We start from the raw sequence: 18,974 nt of genomic DNA, 5'->3' as shown, positions 1-18,974 counted from the left end.
CAACTAAAGAGAGTGAGGTCTTTATTGAGATGTATGAAGTCATTTTATTTATACCTAAGGTTGTTTTAAGGTTGTTTAAAGTACACTTCATATCAACTAGCTCACTTCCCAGAGTTCCGTGCTAGCCGGCAAATGGCGTGTGTGTTTACAATAGAAAGTTTCTTTAAAATTCGGTAAGTGTGCTTGACATTTATTAATTTAGCTTTGTCACTTTTAATCAAATATGCTTCAATTTTCAAACTTAAATTTCATTATTTTTGTTTTAAAGACGCGTCCTGATCTTACATTATTTAAGTCGGAGGATATTCTTTGAGGCTATTGTTGTAGGCTTAGCAATAAGACAGATCAATCTAAATATTTCTCGTCGCTGTTTAGGGTAACGTTACTGGTGAATCGTTACAGCAGGTTACGCACAGTATATTTTATTGTTTGTAATTTATTCAAATATAACTATTCTTTTTGTTTTGCTTAAATGTATATGTTTTAACGTAGCAGTATGCAAGCTGATTGAGTAAAAGGTTCATAATTTCTCTTATAAATAAATCACTGAAAATTGAAAGTTAACAGTTTTTATGTATTGCAGGTAATAAAACAAATAAATAATACTATTGTAAGGAACGAAATGCATATTTGTTGCCTTCAACAAAAATCTAACATGCATATTTAACTAATAAAATAAACATATACAATAAAAATTGCAATCAGGGTAAATACATCACACAAAAATTTTAATATTTCTTCAAAAGTTGCATTTTCATAAAAATATATATTTACAAACATGAAGAAAAAAAACAATCCTGTTTTTCGAAGTAAATATTCATTTTTTTAAATTAATGTTTACTATTAACAGGTGATTCTAAGGTAGGAAACAAGTTTACCATATCAAATCAACAAATTTCATAAAAAAATATATGAGAATTCCTAATAAAATCTGAAATTTTTTTTAATAAAAATATATGTAATATGAGATAAGATTCAAGCTAATTTTAGTGAACTAATTTTTTAACCCCGCTCACAAATTAATAAAGCAAACTTCATAAATTTTCATAATCTGAAAAATATTTTGTTTTTAAACTCCAGAAATGATGAGAAATTGGAAATTCTAACATTATCGCAGAGAAAGAAAAGAATTTTTTTTATTTTTAAATGTGCAGAGTAAATAAAAATATAACGCTAATAAATAAAGAATTTTGAAAATTAAATTCTAATAACATTAAATTATGTAAGGATCACAGAAAACTATAATATCAATGAAAAAAAAATCAGAACCGAATAATTTCGGTAATAATAAGTGATTGATATTAACAGCGATTACATTATATATAAGCGGGGATTACTGAACTTACATATACATTGCCTCTAGAGAGAAAAAAGTTATTCTAATTCTAGATTGTTCACCACATTAGCAAAATAAATTTTTCCAGTGTCATCGCACTGGATGGAAATACAAACAGAAGATATATTTGTCACAGGAATTAAGTTAAAGTTGCCAGAATTAGTTACTTGTGTAATATGGCTTAGTTCAACATTAAAATTAAGATTAAGAGAACGCATCTTTTCACCAGAAATCATTTCTTCAATAACACCATAATAATTCCAGCAACAGCATATTGAATTCTGACAAGTACAAGTTACTAAAATTTTTACGAAGAAATTAATGCAGCCTAGTTTAAGTTTACTTGCCCTTTTATACATAAGCTTGGTTTAGTTGAGTATCTTAAAAGTATTTGTATGTGTATCACCTATTAAATAATATCTGAAGTTAGTTAGCAAAAAGGCAACTATAGGTGAAGGAAAACTGGCATCCACTTAAAAAATTCTCATGCAAAATTCAAACTTTTTGTCCGTTTAGTCCACTAAGGCAACGCCCCGCTCTTCCGTGCCACAGGTCTTGGGTTCGATCCTTGGGCCGGGCAAGGTTGACTCAGCCTTTCATCCCTTCAGTGGGTCGATAAATGAGTACCAAGCATGCTTGGGAACTAAACACTGGGGGTTCCGCGTTCGGCTGACCACCTAACCGGAACATCTGCTCCTGCATCCCAGAGCCCAAGGTCAAGAAAACTGAAATGGGCACAGTAGACCTTGACCCTCTATGGGCTGTCGCGCCACTGTGTTTAGTTTTATTTTAGTTTTTAGTCCGCTAAGGCAAAATCTTGAATATTATTCTAGATCAACATGATGCAGTTTAATATTTTGGAATATTTTCAATTTATTTTTAATAAGACTCGTGAAGACTCGTAAAGAGACTAAAAGAACATGAAAACTTTTCGTATAAATAGTGTGCTCTAATAAAATAGTTTTTATCTTTAATCCACAAAGAATATTGTATAAAACAAATTTACTGAGACAGCTATTCCAAAAAAATAATTTTATTATTTCAATTAAATATTAAAATAATTTTGGTGAACCTATACTTAATCTGCCTATATTGTAGTTAAAAAAGTTTAAAAGTATTATTGACTCTGGATTTTTGTTGTCAACATTAGTAACTTATCAAAGTTATATAAATATATATTTCAATTTCCTTCAATTTCTTAAAAAAAAATCTCATCTGAAAATTTCCAAATGAAACTTGCTATGCAACTTTTATATAACTTGATTTTACTCAACTTGAACATGCAACTTTTACAGAGCTGCTCCGTAAATGGCATCCAGAATTTCAAGGTTTGAATAAGGCTGTCAATAATACATGCTCTGCAGCTAGGAGGAAGTGGAGACTAGTAACTGGAGAGCCTTCCCCTGGGAGTAACTCTAAATATACACCAAAAAGAAAAAAGACAAGTAAATTATTCTCCTTTGATTCAATGAAATCTTTTCACCTAAAAAATTACTGATAAAGTTTGCATGATCTTTGATTTTTGAAAACATTATTTTATAGCATTATCTTAAATTATTCTCTCAGGCAAGTAAACATATAAACTTAATGTTGCTTTTATTTCGATGGGGCATGAAAAACACAAAACATTGATGTTCTACATTCTTTTATTAAAAGATGATTGATTCTTGATCACATTAAATAAAAGGTTGAAAATGACCTTTTGTTTTTAAAAACCTTACGTGATAGACAATTATTTTCGGAATCAGCAGCATTGAGAATTGGTTTTAGTACAATTTCTTTTGCGAAATTGGACTAAAAATTTAAACAAGCAGGCCAGTGTAATTGAATTTATTCAAAATTTGCTGAGAAAAAAATTTAAATATCAGCATAACAATCCATAATTAAAAATGGTCGGTTGAATTATTGGAAAATTAAGAATTTCAATAAGCGTGTTATTTCTACAGCAGTTTTTATATGCATCTTATAGAAAAATTAGCTTTTTTAAGTGATATGTTTAAACAGTCAAAATAAAGAATTGAAATATACTGGGAGGAGAGTTTTGCAGGTCATTATTATTATTCTTATTCATCTGCTGTTACTAAAGAAACCATTTATTTATTCAAAATTGAATAGAAATAATAATAAAAGGTGATTTATGCAACGAAATAAGCTTTAAAATATTATTCTAATCTTTTAAAATTTGTCATTATCAATGTAAATATGACTCTCGCTAATTCAAATTTTTTATTTATAGGTTCCAATGCTCCAAATAACGTAAGCACAGCAAACTTGCAGAAGAAGCAGAGTAATTGTCAAGAATTTTGATTTCTTGAACGAAAAATTAATTTTTTTTTGTTAATAAAAGTTTTTATTTGTAAGCTGGCTAAATTATTTAAATTTGCTGTTATTTCGCTTTTACAAAAAATTAGCGCCTTTAACATCTGTTCTATATAAATGAGTTCCCACATTTTTCTGAAACAAATGTATCCTCTTTTCACGATAGTTTAATTGAAATTATTAAAATTACAGAAACATTTGAAATGTTCTTTTAAGGTTTATGAGTCAGCATACTTAACATTATTCAACTCTACATGTTAATTCAAGATTAATAAATTTTATGAACTATTTAATTGCAAATTAGCACAAGGTTCACAAACTATAAATTAAAGGCGTTAAGTGAAAATTCCTATTCTGAATTGTGTGAGGAAGAATACATTCCAATGAGTTGTATTTCAAAATTAAAGGAAGATATATTCTTTGCATTGCATTTTACTTTTCTTCACACAATACATGGAAATCAGTCGAAAATTCTTTCGAAAGAAAGATTCATCCGTATTCCGCCTATGTGTTTAGAAAATAGTTTCTTAGCATCAGGATTAGCAGTGAAAATTAAGACAGACCGTAAAAAGTTAATAAGTAATTACCACCTAATGTGTAACATTAAAAACTCCATCAGAGTGATAAATACCTCTACAAGTGAAAAGATATATATTTTAGGTTAAAAATTAGCAGTCTAAGGAGAAATATTTTAATTATATTTAATTACCAGCACTAGCATAAAAAAATATAACCTGAAGGGAAAAATGGCATACTTTAGTTTGATTAAAAAAATTTCCTTTACAAGCATAAAAAACCTATATTTGAGGTGAAAAATAATACACCTTACGTTAGTAAAAAATCACCTTTCCAACTATCAAAAATTACACCTGAGGTAGATTTGAAATAACCTGAAGAGTAAAATGATATGCCTCAGGTTGAAAAATATATACCTCTACAAGCATAAAATTAGATACCTGAGGTTGAAAAATAATTACCTGAGGTCGAACAACATACACCTGAGGTTGATTTATAATAACCTGAAGTGTAAAATGACACACCTTAGGTTGTTGAATAAATACTTCCACAAGTGTAAAAAAATATATTTCAAGCTGATAAGTAATAACCTAAGGTCGAACAAAATACACCTGAGGTTGATTTGAAATAACCTGAAGTGTAAAATGACACACCATACGTTGAAAAATATATATCTCTACAAGCATAAAATTAGATACCTGAGGTTGAAAAATAATTACCTGAATTGGAACAAAATACACCTGAGGTTGATTTATAATAACCTGAAGTGTAAAATGACACACTTTAGGTTGTTAAATAAATACTTCCACAAGTGTAAATAAATATACTTCAAGCTGATAAGTAATAACCTAAGGTTGAAAATGAAACACTTTAAAGTAGTAAATATCTACCTCTCCCCAGATGTAAAATTAAACACCTCAAGTTGAAACATATATACCTCTGGAGGTATATATTAAGGTATATTTGAGGTTGGTTTTGAGGTATTCATTTGCACCCTTTTCAACCTCAACGACGTCTTTAAATAACAACCTCCTTTATACCTTTAAAATATACCTTGTTTATACCACAATTATACCTCGATTTTTTCATAAGGGTATTCTCTGCCTGCACGTGCTCTATTCATCCCCGCATAATTGCCCTTTAACATCCTGGTAATGTGATATGAAGAGATGTTTATCTTGTCTTTTTGCTTATGGTACTGTAAAAATAAAGATTTATCTGAGGATCCCATCATTGGAAATTTTTATTCTGCATTCTGGAGAGTTTTCTAAATTATTCTTTTCAATGTTTTATTTATTTTTTTAAAATTTTTATTATTGTTTTTAAAATTTGTATTCGTATGTATGTGAAATTTATTTTTTTAAAACAAACAAAATATCAAAATATTTTGAAAAAAAGAAAGAAACGTTGGTGTTGGTTGATTTTGCGCCTTTTTCAAATAATGCGCCCATGGCGCCAGCCCCGCCTGCCATACCCTAGATACGCCACTGCATATAAGCTATCCATAATTTATAAATTCGAAGGGTATATTTCCGTATCGTGTATTTGTCGCATCAACTACAATCGCTAAGGTGCCAAATAGAGTTTAAACTTACATATTTAAAAAAAAATTAAACTTACAGATTAAAAAACAAAATGCAGATGTGTGTGTTTGCCCAGGGGTGGCTATGAGTTGCACCTTTCGAGTTGGTAGTTTTCTGCGATTTTTTTTTAAAAGTTTCTCCCCAACAAGACTTATCGATAATTCGTGTGGAGAGTCATAGAGGAAGGAAGTACGTTAGTTTCTGTCTTGATTTTCATGTAAATTAAAATCGTTTAATTTTTAAAACTATATGGAACTGCATTAAACATAGTTCTAAAGAAAGGCATCACGAAAATTTAAAAAAATATTTTTATTAAATTAAAAGTACATTTATTAAATAAAATCGTAGTACATTCCTATACAATTGAAAAGAGGAGAAGAGGTGTGGGGGGTGGAGTTATCGACTATGCCAACCTTCATCTATCAAAAGGTACCTCTTGATAGAATCAAGTTAGCATGCTTTATATACTAGTGAATGATGTTAAACTTTTGTAGTGGAAGTTACGCCACAGTACTCCCCCACCAGTATTTTATCAGGGATAAGATTCGATGAACAGATCTCACTAGTTGATGTACTTGTGAAAGACCGGGAGAGAGTCTCCGGATTTTTTGAGTGCTGAATGTGAGAGGTGTATTAACATCACAATCGAAGTCGCTCCTGTGTTGCCATTAGCAGTCGAGAGTATGCAGGCGTTGAGAGTGTAGACGTTGTGTGACTGTTCGAGACGAGACTGAGAAGCAACAGCGCAGGAGGTGAATGATGCATTCACAAATAGCAAGTCAACCCCACATTGGTGACCTTCGAACGTGATTTGCTCTCGCAAGTAACGCCCACTTCGCAATCTCTTAACGGTTACGCCTACTTCGATGGATAGTCCACATTGTACGGTTGACTTGCTATTTGTGAATGCATCATTCACCTCCTGCGCTGTTGCTTCTCAGTCTCGTCTCGAACAGTCACACAACGTCTACACTCTCAACGTCTACACTCTCAACGCCTGCATACTCTCGACTGCTAATGGCAACACAGGAGCGACTTCGATTGTGTTGTTAATAATGATGAAATTTTGTTAAACCCGCCAATGAATGGAAAATACGACGCGTTAAAAAATGCATTGTTAAGTAGATTGACAGATTCTGAAGAAGCCAGGTTAAAAAAGGTGTTGACTACACTTAATCTTGGCGATAAGCGTCCATCTGACTTGTTGCGACAAATGAAAGGTTTGGCTGAAAATTCCATTTCTGAGGAATTGTTAAAATCACTTTGGCTACAGAGGCTACCACAACAGGTTCAAGCTATATTATCTATTAGCTCTGATTCTTTGGATAAAATGGCAGAGATGGCAGACAAAATTATTGGTATATTTAGCTCAACAGAGTTATGTACAGTTGATAAAGTATCCAGTAAAACTTTTGAGCATAATAATATTAGTAACGAAAAATTTAATTCATTGGAGATTAGTGTTGCAGAATTAACTAAGAAATTTGATACATTCATCACAAGGAGTAGACCTCAAGATAAATCTGTAACAGCTCGAGACCGTAGCCGTTCGAGATCCCAATCTTCTCGTTATAAGTTATGATGGTACCATTTTAAATTTGGAAACAAGGCACATCGCTGTGTTAAACCTTGCCAATTTCAAAAACCAACAAATACTTCGGAAAACTAACGGGCCGGTCGATTGAAGAGGCCAACGACTACGGCCATCCAAATTGCCGCCTCTTTCTTTTTGACAAGTCAAGCAAAAGGCACTATCTTATTGACACTGGGGCTGACGTGTCTGTAATTCCACCGCCAAAACCCAATAAACTGTTCCCATATGATTTTAAACTTTATGCTGCAAATTCAAGTTCAATCAAAACTTACGGCAAGCAACTTATCAGTTTAGATTTAGGCTTGAGAAGACGTTTCAAATGGAATTTCATCATAGCAGACGTCTCAAAGCCAATAATTGGCGCAGATTTTCTTAAGGCACATGGACTTTTGGTAGACATTAAACAAAAACGTTTGCTTGATCCTTTAACATCATTGACAGTCTCAACTAAAATAATCAAAGGACCATCTTCATTTTTAACACCCCTCGATAGTAATAATCTAGATCCAGATATTCATTCTCTGCTGCAAGAATTCAAAAACTTATCTTCAGAAAAAATAGAACTGAATAAAGTTAACTTAAACCATAATGTCACTCATGCTATTGTTACAAAAGGCCCACCCATAACATCTAGAGTGCGTAGATTGGCTCCAGAGAAACTAAAAATCGCCAAAGCAGAATTTGACTACATGCTTGAGCGGGGCATATGTCGACCATCAAGCAGCCCTTGGTCTAGTCCATTACATCTGGTCAAGAAAAAAAATGGCGAATGGAGACCGTGCTGAGACTATCGTGCTTTAAATGCAGCTACATTACCGGATAGATATCCTATACCACACCTGCATGATTTTACACACCAATTAGAAGGTTGTACTATATATTCCACATTGGATCTTCATCGAGCTTATCATCAAATTCCCATGGAACCAGCAGATATAGAAAAAACAGCTATTAGTACACCATTCGGACTGTTCGAATTTTCTTTGATGACTTTTGGACTTCGTAACGCAGCGCAGACATTCCAGAGATTTATGCACGCCGTTCTACGTGGTCTAGAATTCTGTTTCGTCTATCTGGATGACATATTAATTGCATCGCGCTCTAAAGAGGAACATCTACAACATCTCAGAATAGTTTTTGAGAGATTGCAACAATTTGGATTAACATTGAATCTCAGTAAATGCAACTTCGCTAAGCCTGAGGTGAATTTTGTTGGCCACAATGTTTCTCTAAAAGGAATTCGTCCAACAGAAGAAAAAGTCAAAGTCATTGAAGATTTCAATAAACCCAAAACCCCACAGAGGGAGGGGATGGCCAAACCTTGGCCCAAACACATGAAACTGGTTTCCCCCCAGATGGCGTACTCGAGCGTTGCGATCGCCACGCCAATATCGATATCTCCCCGATTTTGGCGGTAAATCCGAGTTGCAAGCTTTGTTTGTTGGTAAACGGAAACAAATCTCGATATTCTAACCTGCACGAACTGTTTATTGTGAGAGGCAATATTTTGTTAGTATAAATAAATAATATAATTTCTAAACTCAAGTCTGCTGTATTTCATAAGATTTTAGTGATATTAAGTTATTTTGATGAGTTTGAAGAGAAAATTTGTTTTAGTCATTTATTGATATGTTAAAAAAGGTTAGGTATATGGCTACTGTATTTCGAAAGAACTTTCATTAAAACTATTGTTATTCTATTTAAAACTATTTGTTTTTGTTGCAAGTGTTAGTATTTAAAGTAGTGAGATGTATATTTTGTAGATAATCATTTAGATTTAGCATATTGTTTACAAGGTAATAAGTGGTTTATAATGAATTTTATTCTAATATTAATTTTAAGTTTTTCTTACATTTTTAACCACATGTTTACTATCTTTCTACCAATTTATGTTCATTATTATATAACTGCAAATAATGTGTGTGATTCATATTATTAAGTCATTTGAAAACTGTTAATGAGTTTTTACATCTAATAGGTAAGACATTTTTGATGTAATTGATATCTCTTAATTTTTACTTGAAGAAATTGACTAAGACTTGTCTATTAAAATGTTGTTGTGCTGAGAAACAACAAGATTAGATGTCATGCATATAAAACGCATGGGCAGGGAATAAATAACATTGCCTTATACAGTTTCTAAAATATGTTCTACGGGGTAAAGTGTGCTTTTCATTTTTTTTATTTTTTACAAGTAGTAATTATCATGCAAACACCAATATTTTGAATAGTTTATCACCAGAAAGGCAGTTATCAGAGTCAGTAGTTATCAGATTAAAAAGACAAGCAAAATCTATTTTTCTATGTTCCAATGAAAGTCTTAGGTACTTGTGAAAATTTCAGGTACTTTGGCATTGAAAGATGTTTTAATAACTGTTTAATTTGACAAAATAATTCTTACCTTTTGATTTGTTATACCTTTATGTTTATTTAATTTCATTATTTTAATTAACTTCCATGGTTTTAAAAATTATTTTTTTATTTGAAGTTATTATGGTTAGCATCAATGTGTTTTTTTTTTTTTTTTTTTTTTGCATTGTTTAAAAATGGTTTTGAGTTTTTTGGGATGATCAAAATGTGCATATTTTGAAAATTATTTATTTTATATTTGGGAAATTTGTTAGTTTTTTTTTAAAAAAACATTCTGGCATGTTATAGGGACCTAAAACATTTTGGTGGAGACCCTGCATGCTGTTACAAAGGTGCATAGCGTTTTGAGAAAGTGCATAAAGGTGCTTATTTTTGATTAACATTTTTTAAGAGCCCTTAGAGGTATTTTTTAAAAATTTTATTTGGAAATCGTAAAAAGTGCTTTAATTTTCTATCTTTTTAAAAAGAGATTTTTTCTTTGCCGTGTCAGAAACTGATTATGCGAAGTTTGTGAAAATGTTTTTGAATTTTATTGATTTTATGTTCACAAATTAAGGACTTTCAGCGATAGAAAAAATAATTTCTATTACTGAACTAATTAAGATTTCTTTTTTGAGGGTGATTAAAAATATTTTTTGAGTGCTTAAAAAGTACTTAAAAGTTTCTTAAAAAATCTAGCTATGCACCCTGTATTCTGGATGTCTCTATCTAATCAGGGTTCCTTGATTGATTTAAATCAGCTTGTTTTAAAACTGATTAGAACAAGTTGATTTCCCCCCCCCCTTAAACCTGCATCTTTTATATAGTAGAATGTTCTCTTTTGGATATATGGTGGATATTATCTTTTTTACATATTCTATTGCATTTCAACTCTTAGACATTTTTTGATAACTGTCTACTGTAGGTCGTAATTAGGGAATATTGTTTTTGGCCAGTGGCAAATAGTAAAATTTTTAATTGTGGACCCTTTTTTATAAAACAAACTTTTCTTTTGGTTTTTTTCCTGCAGATTTGTAACATACCTACCCCTTTTAACATTGACCACTTCAAATATGTCTTATGAATTGTAAAGGTCTATTTTTATTATTTTTATCTGTTGAATTTAAAGTAAAATTTTTGTTTTATTAAAATATGTAAGTTTTGTGCTAAGAAAAATTGTCACAAAATAAGATTAATTTTTTTAGTGTCTAGTGTAAACATAATTTCTATGGAAAGAAACACATAATAATTTAAATTTTTGTCAATAAGTTGGCTATTTTTAAAATGAAATTTAGAAGATAAAATTTAGTTCTCAACTGTTTAGAAATTTAAAAACTGAATTTGTTAATTTTCGAAATTTCTTTTCTTGTAAATAAATGGCTGGGAGAAAAAAATGAAAGTTGGTATTTTTCATGTCTAGCAGATTTAATAAATATCTGAATGATTTGATATGAAATTATCTAAACCTGTTTTTTAATAATAAGTTTAAAATAGTTGAAGCCAAATAAATTTAAATTTATATGAATTTAATGTGTTTCAAGAGACTTTAATTTAGAGAGTCTTTTTGGTATTTTTTTTTCCGTCTGCAGTTTAAGACATTTTAGCAAAAAATTGACATTCTTTGAAAAGTTGCGTATTCCCCCCCACCCCCGCAACTTAGAGCAAAAAAGGTTTTTTCTTCAAATTTAGAAAAACTAGTGTCCGGTTTGAGGAAATAGAAAATAATGTTTCACAGGGCAAAGATGACTGTCTGCGTCTGGTTTACGGATGTCTCCGTTTCACGGAGAATGTACCTAATGATTTATTCATAGAAGGTTCATAGGGAATTGAATAAATTTCCGTATTGAGAGGCTTCCGTTTCGCTGGTGTGTTCATAGCAAGAGTTTCGCTGTATTTATATTATTCTTAATAAAGTTATAGAGTAAAGGGTATTCATTTAAGAAATATATTCTTCTTGATACGCATTTGATTACATTCTTTATATTTTATTCTCACAAACAAAAAAATATTTTTATTTTGAATAGTGTGATAAGTACTGCTTTTTCAAATCTCATGAAAGATGGCTTTGATGTTAAAACTCTTCGAGCATTCCGTGTTGTTTGTCCTCTGAGGCTTGTATCGGGGGTGCCAAGTAAGTTCATTCACAAATCTTAATTGGTTTTCCTTTTTATGTGCTTTAAATTTAAAGCAAGATTTACTTGAAAACAATAAATTAACCGCTTACCTTACCAATTTTTTAAAGGAAAAAGAAATGCAAAAAATCTACATATATTTTTATTTTATTAAGAAATACAAGGAACTAAAACAAAACATAACACACAAGTTTTAAGTTGAAATTTTAATTTTTTTAAGTGTAAAAATATTTAATTTACCATCAGTTTACTATCCTAAATTATCATGGGCAAAAAAAAAAAAGTTATATATTAGTCTTTGTATATGTTCACATCTGAAAAATCACCTGCATTACTTTTACTTTCGCTCCTGAACGCCAATTTTTTACTCTTTTTTTTATGTAAATTCATCAACCATCGTACATATAATTGTACGAAAATAATCTGCAGTCCCACACAACTCCTAAATAAAAATTGGCAAACTTCGTATCACAGCAGATTATTCTATTTTGTTTTGCTGTCGGCAGAATAAAAACGTAATAAAATAATCCAGACAATAAATATTTGCAATATGTACATACCGAGTTAACTCTGGATAAATGGAGAATTAATCTGCTGAGTTTAAATGGTGTTTATTTAGCCTAAAATGTATGCTTTCACATCTCTGTAACTCTCCTGTCACAATTTCATAAAATTCCCATCTCCCTTCCACGGCTTAGGGAGAACAGGGAAAACCTGAAATGGTCAGGGAATTTTATTTTAACTTCAAAAATCAAGGAATAGTTAAGGAAATTTGCAATTTTTTTTACATTATCCTGAAATATATTCCTAAATCATGCCTGGAAAATAATCAGTCTTAAAATTGTCAAAAAAAAGTAATCAGTTATTGAGATTAGAAATAAATAATTTATACATCTATTACAATTATTTGTTATAACAATTTCACATTTTAGTCAAACTGAAATGTTCCCTTCCTCATTAAATTTTTTTTTATAGAGAAAATTTAATATTTCACATTATAAATAAAAGAATCAAAGTTTTCTCATGACAATATGGTCTCAATATAAATTAAAATGTACCTGGTATACCTAGAAAAGTCAGGAATTTTTTTTTCTTCTGAAATTGAGTAGGAACCCTGCAAATGTGACATCATTTATGCCTTTGAATGCAGAATAACTAGTAAAAGAAAGGAAATAACAAAGTTATTGCCAACTGTTGTTACTTCGACCATTCTCTAAAAAAGAGTTTTTGTCCTTTTAGAACTCTGCAAAAAGTAAGGATTTTTGTTTGTAATACGGGCAAGACTGTGGCAGATATATTTCTTTTTACTGATATAGTTTACTAAAGTGAAATTAATTCATTTTTTAAGTGAGAGCCAGTACTGCGAGTAGCTTAGAGATTTTGGTTTAATGACGAGTTATATTCATCTTGAGTCTAGTTATAGTTTATATTATATACTTGTTCATATATATGATAATATTTTATACTTGCATTTCAATTTAATTAATTATGACTAGTTATATTCATCTTGAATCCAGCTATAGTTCATTTTATGTATTTGCTTATATTATATACTTGCATTTCAATTTAATCATTAGTCCAGCTATAGTTTATATTATATACTTGCATATATTATGCACTTGCATTTCAATTTAATTATGACAAATTATATTAATCTTTAGTTCAGCTATAGTTTATATATTATACTTGCATATACTTGTTTATATTATACACTTGCATTTCAATTTAATTATAACGAGTTACATTAATCTTTTTTCCAGCTATAGTTTTTATTATATACTTGCATGTACTTGCTTATATTATGCACTTGCATTTCAATTTAATTATGACAAGTTATATTCTTCGTGAGTCCAGCTATAGTTTATATTATATACTTGCAAATACCTGCTTTTATTATGCACTTGCATTTCAATTTAATTATGACAAGTTATATTCTTCGTGAGTCCAGCTATAGTTTATATTATATACTTGCAAATACCTGCTTTTATTATGCACTTGCATTTCAATTTAATTATGACAAATTATATTCATCTTTAGTTCAGCTATAGTTTATATATTATACTTGCATATATTATACACTTACATTTCAATTTAATTATAACGAGTTACATTAATCTTTTTTCCAGGTATAGTTTTTATTATATACATGCATGTATTTGCTTATATTATGCACTTGCATTTCAATTTAATTATGACAAATTATATTAATCTTCAGTTCAGCTATAGTTTATTTATTATACTTGCATATACTTGCTTATATTATGAAATTGCATTTCAATTTAATTATGACAAGTTATATTCTTCATGAGTCCAGCAATATTTTATATTATATACTTGCTTATATTATGCACTTGCTTTTCAATTTAATCATTAGTCCAGCTATAGTTTATATTATATACTTGCATATATTATGCACTTGCATTTCAATTTAATTATGACAAGTTCTGTTCATTATTCTAGCTATAGTTTATATTATATGCTTGCATATACTTGCTCATACTATAAACTTGCATTTCAATTTAATCATTAGTCCAGTTATAGTTTATATTATATACTTACATATATTATGCACTTGCATTTCAATTTATATATCAAAAGTTATATTAATCATGAGACTAGCTATTGTTTTACTATCATATACTTGCTTGTATTATACACTTGCATTTCAATTTAATTATGACGAGTTATATTCATCTTGAGTCTAGTTATAGTTTATATTATATACTTGTTCATATATATAATAATATTTTATGCTTGCATTTCAATTTAATTATGACTAGTTATATTCATCTTGTATCCAGCTATAAGTCATTTTATGTACTTGCTTATATTATACACTTGCATTTCAATTTAATCATTAGTCCAGCTACAGTTTATATTATATACTTGCATATATTATGCACTTGCATTTCAATTTAATTATGACAAATTATATTAATCTTTAGTTCAGCTATAGTATATACATTATACTTGCTTATATTATACACTTGCATTTCACTTTAATTATAACGAGTTACATTAATCCTTATTCCAGCTATAGTTTTTATTATTTACTTGCATGTACTTGCTTATATTATGCACTTGCATTTCAAATTAATTATGACTTGTTATATTCTTCGTGAGTCCAGCTATAGTTTATATTATATACTTGCAAATACCTGTTTATATTATGCACTTGCATTTCAATTTAATTATGACAAATTATATTCATCTTTAGTTCAGCTATAGTTTATATATTATACTTGCTTATATTATATACTTGCATTTCAATTTAATTATAATGAGTTATATCAGTCGTTTTTCCAGCTATAGTTTTTATTATATACTTGCATGTACTTGCTTATAATATGCACTTGCATTTCAATTTAATTATGACAAGTTATATTCTTCATGAGTCCAGCAATATTTTATATTATATACTTGCTTATATTATACACTTGCTTTTCAATTTAATCATTAGTCCAGCTATAGTTTATATTATATACTTGCATATATTATGCACTTGCATTTCAATTTAATTATGACAAGTTCTGTTCATTATTTTTCTAGCTATAGTTTATATTATATGCTTGCATATACTTGCTCATACTATAAACATGCATTTCAATTTAATCATTAGTCCAGTTATAGTTTATATTATATACTTGCATATATTATGCACTTGCATTTCAATTTATATATGAAAAGTTATATTAATCATGAGACTAGCTATTGTTTTACTAACATATACTTGCTTGTATTATACACTTGCATTTCAATTTAATTATGACAAGTTATATTCTTCATGAGTCCAGCAATATTTTATATTATATACTTGCTTATATTATATACTTGCTTTTCAATTTAATCATTAGTCCAGCTATAGTTTATATACTTGCATATATTATGCACTTGCATTTCAATTTAATTATGACAAGTTCTGTTCATTATTATTCTAGCTATAGTTTATATTATATGCTTGCATATACTTGCTCATACTATAAACTTGCATTTCAATTTAATCATTAGTCCAGTTATAGTTTATATTATATACTTACATATATTATGCACTTGCATTTCAATTTATATATCAAAAGTTATATTAATCATGAGACTAGCTATTGTTTTACTATCATATACTTGCTTGTATTATACACTTGCATTCCAATTTAATTATGACGAGTTATATTCATCTTGAGTCTAGTTATAGTTTACATTATATACTTGTTCATATATATAATAATATTTTATGCTTGCATTTCAATTTAATTATGACTAGTTATATTCATCTTGTATCCAGCTATAAGTCATTTTATGTACTTGCTTATATTATACACTTGCATTTCAATTTAATCATTAGTCCAGCTACAGTTTATATTATATACTTGCATATATTATGCACTTGCATTTCAATTTAATTATGACAAATTATATTCATCTTTAGTTCACCTATAGTTTATATATTATACTTGCTTATATTATACACTTGACTTTTAAATTTAATTATAACGAGTTACATTAATCTTTTTTCCAGCTATAGTTTTTATTATATACTTGCATGTACTTGCTTATGTTATGCACTTGCATTTCAATTTAATTAAGACAAGTTCTGTTCATTATTATTCTAGCTATAGTTTATATTATATGCTTGCATATACTTGCTCATATTATAAACTTGCATTTCAATTTAATCATTAGTCCAGTTATAGTTTATATTATATACTTGCATATATTATGCACTTGCATTTCAATTTATGTATGAAAAGTTATATTAATCATGAGACTTGCTTTTGTTTTACTAACATATACTTGCTTGTATTATACACTTGCATTTCAATTTAATTATGACGAGTTATATTCTTCTTGAATCCAGCTATAGTTCATTTTACGTACTTATATTATACACTTGCATTTCAATTTAATCATTGGTCCAGCTATAGTTTATATTATATACTTGCATATATTATGCACTTGCATTTCAATTTAATTATGACAAATTATATTAATCTTTAGTTCAGCTATAGTATATACATTATACTTGCTTATATTATACACTTGCATTTCACTTTAATTATAACGAGTTACATTAATCTTTATTCCAGCTATAGTTTTTATTATATACTTGCATGTACTTGCTTATATTATGCACTTGCATTTCAAATTAATTATGACTTGTTATATTCTTCGTGAGTCCAGCTATAGTTTATATTATATACTTGCAAATACCTGTTTATATTATGCACTTGCATTTCAATTTAATTATGACAAATTATATTCATCTTTAGTTCAGCTATAGTTTATATATTATACTTGCTTATATTATATACTTGCTTTTCAATTTAATCATTAGTCCAGCTATAGTTTATATTATATACTTGCATATATTATGCACTTGCATTTCAATTTAATTATGACAAGTTCTGTTCATTATTTTTCTAGCTATAGTTTATATTATATGCTTGCATATACTTGCTCATACTATAAACATGCATTTCAATTTAATCATTAGTCCAGTTATAGTTTATATTATATACTTGCATATATTATGCACTTGCATTTCAATTTATATATGAAAAGTTATATTAATCATTAGACTAGCTATTGTTTTACTAACATATACTTGCTTGTATTATACACTTGCATTTCAATTTAATTTTGACGAGTTATATTCATCTTGAGTCTAGTTATAGTTTATATTATATACTTGTTCATATATATGATAATATTTTATACTTGCATTTCAATTTAATTATGACTAGTTATATTCATCTTGAATCCAGCTACAGTTCATTTTATTTACTTGCTTATATTATACACTTGCATTTCAATTTAATCATTAGTCCAGCTATAGTTTATATTATATACTTGCATATATTATGCACTTGCATTTCAATTTAATTATGACAAATTATATTCATTTTTAGTTCAGCTATAGTTTATATATTATGCTTGCATATATTATACACTTGCATTTCAATTTAATTATAACGAGTTACATTAATCTTTTTTCCAGCTATAGTTTTTATTATATACTTGCATGTACTTGCTTATAATATGCACTTGCATTTCAATTTAATTATTACAAGTTATATTCTTCGTGACTCCAGCAATATTTTATATTATATACTTGCTTATATTATACACTTGCTTTTTAATTTAATCATTAGTCCAGCTATAGTTTATATTATATACTTGCATATATTATGCACTTGCATTTCAATTTAATTATGACAAGTTCTGTTCATTATTTTTCTAGCTATAGTTTATATTATATGGTTGCATATACTTGCTCATACTATAAACATGCATTTCTATTTAATCATTAGTCCAGTTATAGTTTATATTATATACTTGCATATATTATGCACTTGCATTTCAATTTATATATAAAAAGTTATATTAATCATGAGACTAGCTATTGTTTTACTATCATATACTTGCTTGTATTATACACTTGCATTTCAATTTAATTATGACGAGTTATATTCATCTTGAGTCTATTTATAGTTTATATTATATACTTTTTCATATATATAATAATATTTTATGCTTGCATTTCAATTTAATTATGACTAGTTATATTCATCTTGTATCCAGCTATAAGTCATTTTATGTACTTGCTTATATTATACACTTGCATTTCAATTTAATCATTAGCCCAGCTGCAGTTTATATTATATACTTGCATATATTGTGCACTTGCATTTCAATTTAATTATGACAAATTATATTCATCTTTAGTTCACCTATAGTTTATATATTATACTTGCTTATATTATGCACTTGACTTTTAAATTTAATTATAACGAGTTACATTAATCTTTTTTCCAGCTATAGTTTTTATTATATACTTGCATGTACTTGCTTATATTATGCACTTGCATTTCAATTTAATTATGACAAGTTATATTCTTCGTGAGTCCAGCTATAGTTTATATTATATACTTGCAAATACCTGCTTATATTATGCAATTGCATTTCATATTAATTATGACAAATTATATTCATCTTTAGTTCAGCTATAGTTTATATATTATACTTGCATATACTTGCTTATATTATACACTTGACTTTTAAATTAAATTATAACGAGTTACATTAATCTTTTTTCCAGCTATAGTTTTTATTATATACTTGCATGTACTTGCTTATGTTATGCACTTGCA

The 18,974-nt window shown here is 28.5% G+C and overlaps 1 protein-coding gene and 1 long non-coding RNA gene across 7 annotated transcripts in view; both read left to right on the top strand.

The window, feature by feature from the left end:
- Positions 1 to 2,460: 2,460 nt before the first annotated feature.
- Positions 2,461 to 3,696, top strand: LOC147809995 (uncharacterized). The gene is made up of 2 exons (XR_015434021.1): positions 2,461 to 2,781; positions 3,573 to 3,696. It is a non-coding gene; the product is annotated as an uncharacterized LOC147809995 (long non-coding RNA).
- A 5,091-nt stretch (positions 3,697 to 8,787) lies between these two features.
- LOC147809994 (voltage-dependent L-type calcium channel subunit alpha-1D-like) overlaps positions 8,788 to 18,974 on the top strand; it is a 66,901-nt gene continuing 56,714 nt past the window's right edge. For 2 of the 6 annotated variants that reach the window (XM_087164775.1, XM_087164773.1), the window contains exons 1-2: positions 8,793 to 9,144; positions 11,722 to 11,828. In XM_087164775.1, the coding sequence (XP_087020901.1) occupies positions 11,750 to 11,828 (79 nt within the window). In that variant the 5' untranslated portion in view covers positions 8,793 to 9,144; positions 11,722 to 11,749. Of the gene's footprint in view, positions 9,145 to 11,721; positions 11,829 to 18,974 lie in introns of all 6 variants that reach the window. The other 4 variants (XM_087164771.1, XM_087164770.1, XM_087164774.1 and 1 more) reach the window with 4 other exon arrangements.

The sequence above is a fragment of the Parasteatoda tepidariorum genome, chromosome 5 (genome assembly GCF_982258835.1).
Source record: "Parasteatoda tepidariorum strain Cologne lab strain chromosome 5, Ptep-v5.0, whole genome shotgun sequence".
NCBI lineage: Eukaryota > Metazoa > Arthropoda > Arachnida > Araneae > Theridiidae > Parasteatoda > Parasteatoda tepidariorum.
The sequence above is the reverse complement of the archived record's forward strand: the minus strand, read 5'-3'. Positions and strand labels throughout refer to the sequence as shown.